At 37.8% G+C, this 13,419-nt stretch overlaps 1 protein-coding gene across 1 annotated transcript in view; it reads left to right on the top strand.

The window, feature by feature from the left end:
- The window catches only part of SEMA3E (semaphorin 3E), a 246,736-nt gene that overhangs the window by 147,366 nt on the left and 85,951 nt on the right, over positions 1–13,419 (top strand). Inside the window, exon 3 of the mRNA XM_080819075.1 lies at positions 6,349–6,408. Within this exon, the coding sequence (XP_080675201.1) occupies positions 6,349–6,408 (60 nt within the window). The remainder of the gene's footprint in view (positions 1–6,348; positions 6,409–13,419) is intronic.

Below are 13,419 nucleotides of genomic sequence, written 5' to 3'. Positions count from 1 at the left end.
CACACTGACTCTCAACCATGGTATTCAACCATGGTAAGAGATTAGCATGGCGGTGTTCAGTCTTTATAGTGCCTTGCCATTAGTGCTTATGTGAGGATTACTGAAATTTCCTGAAAAACAAGTCAAAAATTTCTCTGAAAGGTAGATAACAATAGTGGTTTGAAGGATAAAATATTCTTTTCTCTTTTTCCATTTCCCAATGAAATCAAAAGTAGGTATGTTTATTTAAGTCCCAAAACTTATTGGACTTCATAGGCTTTCCCATATTAGTGATGAACTTGAATTTAACAATCACCGATAGTTTTCTCTAAGTTTATAAATTTCAGGCTTTTTTTTATTTGATGGAGAGAGATCACAAGTAGGCAGAGAGAGGAGGAAGGCTCCCTGCCAAGCAGAGAGCCCAATGCGGAACTCGATCCCAGGACCCTGAGATCATGCTTGAGCTGAAGGCAGAGGCTTTAACCCACTGAGCCACCCAGGCACCCCAAATTTCAGGCTTTTTTCTAAAATTATTCCTACCATCATTCTTTTAGGCTAGCATTACACTAGTTAATTTGGATATCTATACATACTGATCTTTTAGACACTTGCTTTTAAAAGTATTTCTGTTTTTCCCATTAATTCAACTTTATTGCATCAAAAAAAATTCTTATATTTTAGAATTTAATATTTTTACTGAGTAGAAAAAAGCATTCAAATATAATTTGCATATAAATAGCAGATGGTAGTTTACATTAGTGTTAGCAGTTGAGTAAATTTCATCCATTAAAAAGGGCATGCATCAGGCCAATAATGTTTTTGTAATAATAATATTGTCCTAGTTCAAATGCTTTGGCATATAAACATTTCAAATACAAATCTTGTTTATAGTTCAAAAGATTATAATTCTGGCATATAAACTACTTAAATAATGACAGTCATTATAATTAAGTATAAAAGCATAAACACTAAAAATGATTATATGTCAGGTTAAAGATGACCATTTATAAACCATTAGGACTCTTAGTGTGTTATACTCAAAATATATTTTTTTCATGATATTTATAGGACAAATGGTTTAAATATACATTGATGGACATGGGTACTATGAGTAGATGTAAAATGTAGAAGGAAAAACTAAAATATAAATAAACACTTATATTAGAATAATAGAATTAGAGAATATATTAGATGAAATTATAATAGTGTCTAAGGTAGTGAAATATATTCCATGAAGAGAGATTTACTGGATTGATTATTTATTTATTTATAAATGGAAATTGTTTTTAGACAGTTAAATTATTCCTTCTTTGTGGATTTGTTTTTGCTTCTCTAAATCTCAGTGTCATAATATCTTTTAACAGTAAGTTGTTAAATCTTCAACTGTAGGATAATTATGAGACTCACTAGGGAGTCCAGAAAAAAAAATAGCTTTGTAATTTAATTTTTATTTTATATTTCTCCTTTGAGATATTCAAGAATAGTAAATTGCCTGTAAATGTGAATTGGAACAATTAAATTGTATTATAGGAGGATTGTGATGAAATGATGTGTATTTAACCTTTTGCTTTTTATACCTTTTTGAAACAGAAAATTTGGAAATAGTGTTACACCCTGTTGTTTCACTGCCTTTAAAAAATGTGTGCAGAACAAATAGCTTAGTTTGATGGGGTTTTGTTGACGATAAACTCTGGAGCTGAACCAAAATACATCCTGACTTCTACAACAAATGAAGAAAATAATTTCCTTTGCTGTCTTGGCAGGATACTTGTACATGATGGTTTTAAAATAACCCCATTTTCACAAGGTCTTGCTCTCTCATCTTTTTTCACTCGAACGAACATTTGAATGCCATCCTGGGCCTGTAAGGGTTGCTAGAAAACCAGCTGAAAACCACAACAAAACTTGAGTAAATCTATAATGACATCGTTCTTTGGAGAACTCCTCAGTATTGGACTCTAGAGTACTAAGAGTTCCTAATTTAATCTTCTGCATCTCTCCCATCCTCTCAAAGTGATCTGGTTAAGACCCTTCTCTCTGTCTTCAGAAATCCCACCAGTCTTTCAAAGCTGAGATTTTTGTTAATTCGTACAGAATTTCCTCCCTGGTTAAACTGAAAATTGTTACTTGTCTCGTTCCTTTGCCATTGTTTACAGCAACCTCTCATGTCAGTGAAGCTTATTTCTCACATTTTACTGCAGATGGATTTCACAAAGAATGTGATAACGGTGTATTGATTGATACAAGTCAATCAATAGATGTTGACTAAGCAGTAACCACATGGAAAGTGTGCCCCGTTGGGATTGTGCGCTGCTAGGGATACAGAAATAAGGCATTGCCTTGCTCTCTGTAACTTACAGATGAATACGAGAGCTAAAGTTAAGTACATAAATCATGATATAATCCTAAGTAGATAAAGTAAGAAGAACAATATAGGGGATCAAAGCAGGAAGAAATATGAAGACGATACCAGGAAAGGGTTTTGTAGTGAAACACTTTGTAAGATGTGCCTGCAAAATGACTTTTTCTTTCTAAGAGCAATGGACATTATTACATTTGCTGCTAAAAACAATACAGATTCTGACAATCCTTCAGAAAGCCATTTTTCGTATTCACTATCACAAAATATATTATCTTAAATTGTAAAGAGTCTGAGATTTCTACCTCACTTGTAAGAGAGCAAGTTAGCATGATACCATTTCCAAGATGCTGCCAGAAGAAATGAGATTCCTGGGTCAGAGACAAAGGACTGTATTAGCCACAGCTTAGCATGTAGCATGGCCATCATGTTTGCAGGAATTGCTTTGCCCCCGTAAGTGCCACAGGGGGTGGCACATGGCATCCCAGGTAGATGCTGCACACACAGTGAGTGTGTGTGCCTGATAAACCTCAAGCTTAGGAAATAGGAAATCTCCTAAGGGCGTTACAGCAAACCTATTCAGCCTTTGTCTAGAGGGAAACATTCACTTTATTATCCCCGTTCAGGAAACCAGTCTTTGTTTTCTCTGGAGGGAAGTTCTATCTCTACCTTCAAGCCTGTTTGAAAAAATAATGGGGAACAGAAGCTGTCAGAAGATGTGTAGAAATTCTGTAGAGAATTGCCCCTAAACAATGTATTCAAACAGTCCTAGAAATAATGGTTATGAAGCAATCATTTAGGGGAATAGACGATTCTGTAGTATGCTGAGTTAGTTTTGCTAGTCTGGATACTATTTCAAAGTTGAAAAGCTCAACTTGGTATATTTTTCTAAAGAATTGGTTGAGTTTTACTTGGAAATTGTGAAAATGCAGTTTAAAGAAGTCATCATTTTACATAATGAAAAATGAATAAGAAGGGATGCTAATATTTCAAGAGGAAGAGCCCTGTATTTCCCAAATTGTATAAGAATATAAAGTAAGATTCAAAATTACAAATGAGGTGTTCTCTGATTTATTGATGCTGGTAACTGAATTAGTCATAAAAATCTTTCCAGTGATAGATGATTCTAAAATAAATTTGTATTTATATTTACTTGTGTATGTATAATATGCAGTATATATAATATATGCTATATATATATATATATATATATATATATACACATACATACATACAGTCCATGGACATGTATCTACATATGCACATATTCTAGCATACCCTTTTGAATAATTTATGCATCCACAGTAAAATCATAATTCCAAAACCAAATTGAATCTCAAGTGAAAATGGGCCTTAGAAATCATCTGAAAAATATCTCACCCCATTTGCAAAATGTTTTCCAAAATAATGGGTCAGTAAAGTTTGTAAATTCTAAAGCCTCACTTCTAGGATGCTTACCCTTTAATGGTATCAGTGACTGTGCTGAAGCTGATGCAGGGTTGCATCTGAACTTCATGCTGATATGATATGTGATGTCTTTCCTAAATCACATATGATCCACTGCTGGATTCACTGCTGCCATCATGAACATTGATTCTAGGATTTTAGGTGTATATGTTTGCCTTTTTAGTTGCTTTTCTTTTACATTTTTAGATTTTTCCTTAGTCTTTTTTCTGTGTTGCAACATAAATGAAAACACATGATTTTTTTTTAAGTTTATGTACTACACTGTGAACACCTGATGTTGAATATTGTTAGTAAGAAATTGGGGGGGCCCATTACACTAATAAGAATATCAAAGTAATATTTTACACCTGTAATTGAAACCATAGAGTGCTTACTCCTATGACAATACATGTAATTATGTAAAAATCATTATAATAAAATGCCTTTGACACCACTTTTATAAATTTCCAATATTATTCATGTATCAGGGACTGGATTTGGCTCCATAATGTGTGGGTTAAGTGATAAGACTCTTTCACTTCTAGCATATAAATACCTAACATGTTATTTTATGGGGCGCAGCTTTAAAAAAATAAGAAGATTAAATTGTGACCATATTTGGGATTCAAACATAAATATATCAGTTTTCAAAAACTAAAATGACTACAGAGGTCAGTCAGGTAAAAGAAAAGTCTGAAGCAGATCAGAGAGGAGAGTGCCTGGCCCATTTAGAAAAACCAGAAATCTTGATTTTTATGCAGAATTTCTCATTTGTAAATGTTGACCACTAATTAAATAATTAAAGAGCATGCTCACTAAATAAATAAAAAAAAAATACCTCCTTATCAGCAATATCTAATATTTAATTTGATACCCAGAATGGTTTCTCAGGCTAGCAGAGCACAGAAGGGGATGGTGGTAGAGGGGAGGAGGGGAGAAGTCAGGGAGAGATAATAGGGGCCTTAAGGGGACAGATTGCCATAGATAGGAAGAGGGCCTGGTCACTGACACGGGCCTAAACAATAGTCTAATGACAGTAAACCCTGACCCTGGGTAGTGGGAGGCTATACCTGAACCCTTCCCCTGGGAGCTCCTGAGCATCCTGAGGAGGAAAAGTTTATTTTAGAAATACTAATCTCCTGACAGGTCCAGGCTACTCTGCTGGTCAGTTCCTACTCCTTCACCAAAATGTTAACTTGAGAACAGAAGATGATTGCCTAAAAAAGAAGAGAACCAAAGAAATATTGATGTAGCCTGGCTCGAAGTGTCTTGGAGGGATGTAGGAGAGGAAGAGAGAACATCTTGGGAGTTCTGTACCCCACTCCATATGAATCTAAGGTCAAAGTATTTGAAAGCAATGCTGAAAAAGTTACAGGGTATTCTGGTCAGAGCTGGTATCCCTCCAAACAGAATCTGTTATCAGGATGCTGGTAATTCAGGTAACCAGCAGGAACCATGAAGATGATGCAATAACATGAGATGTTGCACCCCAGAATTCTGAGGGAGACACAAGAAAGGGGTCCAGTTGAGCTTTTTCAACCTGGTGGGAGCAGGGCATTGATCCACCAGATATGGAGATAAACTATTAATGGGAAGGCTTAGAGTCTTGGGGCAACTTACCACTAGCTATACTTACTCACATGGATCCCATTCCTTGGTTCCCATCCATAGATGTACTGCGTTGTGGGGCTGGACAGAGAAATGTACTTTTTGTTCTGTTTTGTTTTTAAAAGCAGCTCCCTGGATAATAATGTATCTTTGATAAAGGTGTGGTAAGAGTTAAATTGAATATTGAATCTGACGTGCTTAGAACAAAAACTAGAAAGCTAACAATGCAAGTGACCATGAAGATATGGGGATATTGCTTCTGGAGTATGAACAGGAGACCATTCTAGAGAGCACTCTGGCACTGTGTTAACAGATGAAATACATACTTTTCCTAAGACCCAGTAATTCTCCTCCTGGGTTATATATACGAGCCTCACTCCATTCCTCGTACATACCAGTGATGCTCTTTTACTGATGTCGGAGGGACACGTACAGAGATGGACCATGTTTGATGTGGTGGCGATCTGGAGACAGTCTGGGTGTCCCTCCAAGATAACAGGAATCCTACATCCTTTAATCCCTCACTTAGCCTCCATTAGCAAGTCCCCACACACCACATTCTGGGCTAAGTGGTAAAAATGCAAAGGGAACTCAGGGAGGGGCCTGACTTGGAGGAGCAGATGGTCAGATTCAGGGGAAAGACTCGAAGGTGGAGGTCACGGCAGGTCAAGCACAGAGCAGGGCCGCCTGAGGCATGTGTGGCCTCTGAAAGGCTGAGTCTTGAGGGAGCCTTTAGAAAGCCTTCATTAAACCACTAAGTTTTAGCATGAAATAAAAGCTCAAATATAAGTGTCTTCATTAGGCAAACATTGATTATAAAAAAGATAAAGGCTTGATTTATCATTTCAGGAAATGGAATGAAATGAAAACGTGTTGGGAACACAGCAAAAACGAAATGGTTTTTCATTGTGGTTTATTTTTGCATTTGCGTAATGGTACATAATCTTTTATTTCAGATACACTGGCCTAGTACGGCACTAAAAATAGAAGAATGCATAATGAAAGGAAAAGATGCGGTAAGTATTACTCATTGTAAATTAAACACATCATCAGTTCTGTCCCCGGTTAGTCACAAGGAACTGACTCCCTAACCTCTTATTTGCTCCTAAAAGGCGTATATGCAGTTCATTCAGGAAGAAAAAGAAATACGTACACATATTCGTCCAGACATATACATTGTATAGAGATCATTATTTGTGACTTGATTATGATGTGAGCTTAGAGTAAAGGAAGCTGAGGTGTCCCTAGATCTTGGTTTTGGTTTTATTACATATTTATGAACTCAGATTTATGAATTTCTTATAGTAATGCTTATTTCCTACATAGTTGGGAAAAATAATTTCAGGTAAATTTTTAATTCAAGGGAAAGCTAAGTGGATTCTTTGTGAGATTTCATTTTTCTCTGATGGGTAAATTAGACCCAAATGAAGAAACAAAAGGAGAAAAAGCAGAAAGAAAGGAGAAGCCAAAGGCTTTACCTATCCCACAACGTGCTTAGGGTCTTTCCTTCTGGAAGAATCCATTTTCAGTCTGTCCATAACTTTCACAAGCACGTGAGGTTGTGCCAAAGCAGCAGCTCTGACCCAGGGCCAAGCCCGCTAAAACATGCACGAAGGGACTTTAATGTGCTAGGAGTCAGTGCTTGATGACACAAGACACATGTCTGGAGGAAGGTATGTGCACATCCCCTTTTGAAAGTTAACTCATTCTTTCTTTTTCTTTTTTTTTTTTTTGGTGAGAAAAAAATACCCATGTGAAATACTAACACATGTCCTACCGAGTCCTGAGTCTGTAGCAACTGGGTCCCAGCCAAGGAGCGAGTCAAGACCTTCTTGCTGCCATAGCCCACAGCATGATGCTGACTAATTGAACACACTCTTAGGCTATGTCAGCCTAAGTCCAATAGAGCCAAAATGTAGTCTAATTTGCTCATCCTAGGTGTGACAGTGTTTCATGACATAAAAAGAAAGTGCTTATGGTCATAGGAAAATAGACTGTTTTTTCCCCTGCCTGAATGAATGGTCACATTTTCCCAATGATAGGGGGTCACCTTCAAAATAGAATGATGTATGAGTGGGAAATTGAAGAAAATGTATCCATGTGCTCTGGATAATCAGGTCAATAGTATGTTGCTCGTTCTGAACAAGTGAATGCTCTAATCTGATCACTTCTGGTAAGATGGTTCTGGTGGCTTTTGCACCCAGTATGGTGCTATGAGAGATTTTAAAAGTCATAATCTGTCCTTATGAAATGTTACATTTACTGGCTACTGCATTGTTGATATCAGAGTAATATTTAGCATTTAAAGAGTTTAGTATTTTGTAATTTATTTTAAATGAAACAGCAGTACCTAATTTACCAGGAAGGTGTTTGCTAGAATTAATTTAGACATGTTGGTTTGAGCAGTTGTAAACTTTTTTCATTCAGCATATTTTTTTATTATGTTATGTTAGTCGCCATACAGTACATCATTAGTTTTTGATGTAGTGTTCCATGATTCATTGTCTGTGTGTAACACCCAGTGCTCCATGCAATCTGTGTCCTCCTTAATACCCATCACCGGGCTAACCCATTCCCCCACTCTCCCCTCTAAAACCCTCAGTTTGTTTCTCAGAGTCCAGAGACTCTCATGGTTCATCTTCCCGTCTGACTCCCCCCACTTAATTTTTCCCTTCCTTTTCCTACTGTCCTCCATGCTATTCCTTATATTCCACAAATAAGTGAAACCATATGATAATTTACTTTCTCTACTTGACTTACTTCACTCAGCATAATCTCTTCCAGTCCTGTCCATGTTGATACAAAAGTTGGGTATTCATCCTTTCTGATGGCTGAGTAATATTCCATTGTATATATGGACCACATCTTCTTTATCCATTTGTCTGTTGAAGGACATCTTGGCTCTTTCCACAGTTTGGCTATTGTGGCCATTGCTGCTATGAACATTGGGGTGCTTGTGGCCCTTCTTTTTACTACATCTGTTTCATTGGGGTAAATACCCAGTTGTGCAATTGCTGGGTCATAGGGTAGCTCAATTTTAATTTTTTGAGGAACCTCCATACTGTTTTCCAAAGTGGCTGCACCAACTTGCATTCCCACCAACAGTGTAATAGGGTTCCCCTTTCTCTGCAGGCTCTCCAACATTTGTTGTTTCTCATCTTGTCGATTTTGGCCATTCTAACTGGTGTAAGGTGGTATCTTAGTGTGGTTTTGATTTGACTTACCCTGATGGCTAATGATGAACATATTTTCACGTGTCTGTTAGCCATTTGTATGTCTTCTTTGGAGAAGTGTCTGTTCCTGTCTTCTGCCCATTTTTTTACTTGATTATTTGTTTTTTGGGTGTTGAGTTTGAGAAGTTCTTTATAGATACTGGATTTCAGCCCTTTGTCTTTAGTTTCATTTGCAAATATCATCTCCCATTGTGTGGTTGCCTCTTTGTTTTCTTGATTGTTTCCTTTGCTGTGCAGAAGCTTTTTATCTTGATGAAGTTCCAAAATTTTCTTTTCGCTTTTGTTTCCCTTGCCTTTGGAGATGTGTCTTGAAAGAACTTGCTATGGCCGATGTTGAAGAGGTTACTGCCTATGTTCTACTCTAGGATTTTGATGGATTCCTGTCTCACATTGAGGTCTTCCATCCATTTTGAGTTTATCTTTGTGTATGGTGTAAGAGAATGGTCAAGTTTCATTCGTCTGTCTATAGCTGTCCAATTTTCCCAGCACCATTTATGGAAGAGACTGTCTTTTTTCCATTGGATGTTTTCTCCTGCTTTGTCAAAAATTATTTGATCATAGAGTTGAGGGTCCATATCTGGGTTCTCTATTCTGTTCCATTGATTTCCGTGTCTGTTTTTGTGCCAGTACCATGCCTGCCTTGGTGATCACAGCTTTGTAATACAGCTTGAAATCAGGCAACATGATGCCTCCAGCTTTGTTTTTCTTTTTCAACATTTCCTTGGTGATTCGGGGTCTTTTCTGGTTCCATACAAATTTTAGGATTGTTTGTTCCAGCACTTTGAAAAAATGCCAGTGGTATTTTGATTGGGATGGCATTGAAAATATAGATTGCTCTGAGCAGCATAAGCATTTCAATAATGTTTCTTCTTCCAATCCATGAGCATGGAATGTTTTTCCATATTTTTGTGTCTGCTTCAATTTCTTTCATGAGTGTTCTGAAGTTCCTAGAGTATAGGTCCTTTACCTCTTTGGTTAGGTTTATTCCAAGGTATCTTATGGTTTTTGGTGCTATGGTAAATGGGATCAATTCTCTAATTTCTCTTTCTACAGTTTCATTGTTAGTGTATAAGAAAGCAAGTGATGGGGCGCCTGGGTGGCTCAGTGGGTTAAGGCCTCTGCCTTCGTCTCAGGTCATGATCCCAGAGTCCTTCGGCTCAGGTCATGATCCCAGGGTCCTGGGATCGAGCCCCACGTCAGGCTCTCTGCTCAGCAGAGCCTGCTTCTTCCTCTCTCTCTGCCTGCCTCTCTGCCTACTTGTGATCTCTGTCTGTCAAATACATAGATAAAATCTTAAAGAAAAAAAAAGTGATTTCTGTGCATTGATTTTGTATCCTACCATATTACTGAGTTGCTGTATGAGTTCTAGTAATTTGGGGGTGGAGTCTTTTGGGTTTTCCACATAAAGTATCATGCCAACTGCAAAGAGAGAGAGTTTGATGACTTCTTTGCCAATTTGAGTACCTTTATTTCTTTTTGTAGTCTGATTGCTTTTGCTAGGACTTCTAGTACTATGTTGAACTATAATGGTGAGAGTGGGCATCCTTGTCTTGTTCCTGATCTTAAGGGAAAGGCTCTTAGCTTTTCCCCATTGAGAATGATATCCACTATGGGTTTTTCATAGATGGATTTCATGGGATTGAGGAATGTTTCCTCTATTGCTATACTCTGAAGAGTTTTAATTAGGAAAGGATGCTGTATTTTGCCACATGCTTTTTCTGCAAAAATTGAGAGGACCATGTGGTTCTTCTCTCTTCTCTTATTAATTTGTTTTATCACATTGATTGATTTGTGAATATTGAACCACCCTTGTGTCCCAGGGATAAATCCCACCTGGCTGTGGTAGATAATTCTTTTTTTTTTTTTTTTAAAGATTTTATTTATTTGACAGAGATCACAAGTAGGCAGAGAGGCAGGCAGAGAGAGAGAGGAAGGGAAGCAGGCTCCCTGCTGAGCAGAGAGCCCGACGCGGGGCTCGATCCCAGGACCCTGAGATCATGACCTGTGCCGAAGGCAGAGAGTCTTAACCCAATGAGCCACCCAGGCGCCCCGATAATTCTTTTAATGTACTGTTGGATCCTATTAGCTAGGATCTTGTTGATAATTTTGGCATCTGTATTCATCAGGAATATTGGTCTGAAATTCTCTGTTTTGATGGGGTCTTTGCCTGATTTGGGGACCAAGGTAATGGTGGTCACACAGAGTCTAGAAATTTTCCTTCTCTTTCTATTTTTTGAAACAGCTTCAGGAGAATAGGTATTACTTCTTTTTTGAATGTTTGGTAGAATTTCCTAGGGAATCCATCAAGTCCTGGACTCCTATTTTTTTGGGAAGTTTTTGGTCACTGCTTCAATCTCATTACTGGTTATTGGCCTATTCAAGTTGTCAGTTTCTTCCTGTTTCAGTCCTGGAAGTTTATAGGTTTCCAGGAATGCATCTATTTCTTCTAGTTGCTTAACTTACTGACATATAGCTGTTGATAATAATTTTTGATTATTTTTTCTATTTCCTTGGTGTTAGTTCTGATCTCTTGCCTTTCATTCATAATTCTATTAACTTGGATCCTTTCTTTTTTTCTTTTGGATAAGTCTGGCCAGTGGTTATCAATCTTATTAATTCTTCAAAGAATCAGCCTCTAGTTTCATTGATAAGTTCTACTGTTTTCTGGTTTCTAATTCACTGATCTCTGCTCTAATCTTAATTACTTTCTACTTATGCATGGGTTAGACTTAATTTGTTCTTGATTCTCCAGTTCTTTAAGGTACAGAGATAGTTTGTATATTCAGGATTTTTCCATGGATTTTTTTTTTTTTTTTTTTGAGTGATGCTTGGATGGCTAGTATTTCCCCCTTAGGACCACCTTTGCTATATCCCATGGGTTTTGGACCAATGTATTTTCATTCCATTCGTTTCTGTGAATTGTTTAAGTTCTTCTTTGATTTCCTAATTGACCCAAACATTCTTGAGCAGGATGATCTTTAGCTTCCAAGTGTTTGAATTTCTTCCAAACTTTTTCTTGTGATTGAATTCCAGTTTCAAAATACTGTGTTCTGAGAATATGCAGGGAATAATCTCAGTCTTTTAGTATTCGTTGAGACCTGATTTATGACCCAGTATGTGATCTGTTCTGGAGAAAGTTCCATGTGCACTTGAGAAGAGTGAGTATTCTGTTGTTTTAAGGTGGAATGTTATGTATATATCTATGAGGTCCATCTGGTCCAGTTTGTCATTCAAAGCTGTTGTTTTTTTGTTGACTTTATGCTTAGATGATCTGTCTATTGCTGAGAGTGGAGTGTTAAGGTCCCCTACAATTAAAGTATTAGATCTTCTTGTGGGATAGACCCTTTAAGAATGATATAGTGTCCTTCTGTATCTCTGACTATAGTCTTTAGCTTAAAATCTAATTTGTTTGGTGTGAGATTGCTACCTGAGTTTTCTTCTGCGGTCCGTTGACATGGAAGATGGTTCTCCATCCCTTCACTTTTAGTCTGGATGTATCTTTTTTTTTTTTTTAAGATTTTATTTATTTATTAGTCAGAGAGAGGGAGAGAACGAGCACAGGCAGACAGAGTGGCAGGCAGAGGCAGAGGGCGAAGCAGGCTCCCCGCCGAGCAAGGAGCCCGATGTGGGACTCGATCCCAGGTCGCTGGGATCATGACCCAAGCCGAAGACAGCCGCTTAACCAACTGAGCCACCCAGGCATCCCAGTCTGGATGTATCTTTAGATTCAAAATGAGTCTCCTTTAGACATATAGATGGGTCCTGTCTTTTTATCCGTCTGCAACCCTGTGCCATTTTATGGGAGCATTTAGGCCATTCACATTGAGAGTGATTATTGAAAGATAGGATTTTATTGTCATCATGTTGCCTGTGAGGTCCTTGTTTCTATATATTGTCTCTATAAATTTCTGTTCTATATCACTCTGGGGGTCTTTCTCCTTTTATAGAACCCCCCCTTAATATTTCTCACAGGGCTGGCTTAGTGGTCACATATTCTTTCAATTTTTGCTGGTCTTGGAAGCTCTTTATCTCTCCACCCATTCTAAATGACAGCTTTGCCAGATAAAGTATTCTTGGCTGTATGTTCTTCTCATTTAGTACCCTGAATATGTCTTGCCGGCCCTTTCTGGCTTGCCAGTTCTCTATGGACAGGTTTGACATTATGCTGGTGTTCCTCCCTCTGTGTGTAAGGAATCTCTTCCCCCTAGCTGCCCTTAAGATGGCTTCCCTGGTTTTAAGATTCACAAGTTTCACTGTTACATGCCTGGTTGTCGGTCTCCTCTCCTTGATCTTGGGGGGTGTTCTTTCTGCCTGTAGGACACGGATGCTTGTTTCATTCCCCAGATTAGAGAAGTTGTCAGCTAGGATTTGATCAAATATATTCTCTCTCTACCCCCTCAGGAATGCCAATAATCCTGACATTGGAAGATTTCATGGCATCGTTTATTTTATCTAATTCTGTTTTCAAGGCCTTTAAGGTGTTTGTTCTAGGCCTCTTCCTGTTCCTTCCTTTCTGTCAGTTTGTCTTCTAGATCACTAATTGGTTCTTCTGCCTTGTTTACCATAGCTGTTAGAGTATCTAGCTTAAATTGCATCTCATATATAGCATTTTTAAGTTAGGCCTGATTAGAGTGGTTTTCTGCCCTTAGAGAATCTGTGTTGCCATTAATGGTTTTCTCCGGCATAGCTATTGTCTTTATAACTGTTACCCTGAAGTCTATTTCTGACATCTTCCTTATGCCCATATCCATTAGGTCTGTGGGGAGGCCATTGTCTCTGGTTCTTTTCTTTGTT

The sequence above is a fragment of the Martes martes genome, assembly GCF_963455335.1.
Source record: "Martes martes genome assembly, chromosome: 11".
In the NCBI taxonomy this organism is placed as follows: Eukaryota; Metazoa; Chordata; class Mammalia; order Carnivora; family Mustelidae; genus Martes; species Martes martes.
The sequence above is the reverse complement of the archived record's forward strand: the minus strand, read 5'-3'. Positions and strand labels throughout refer to the sequence as shown.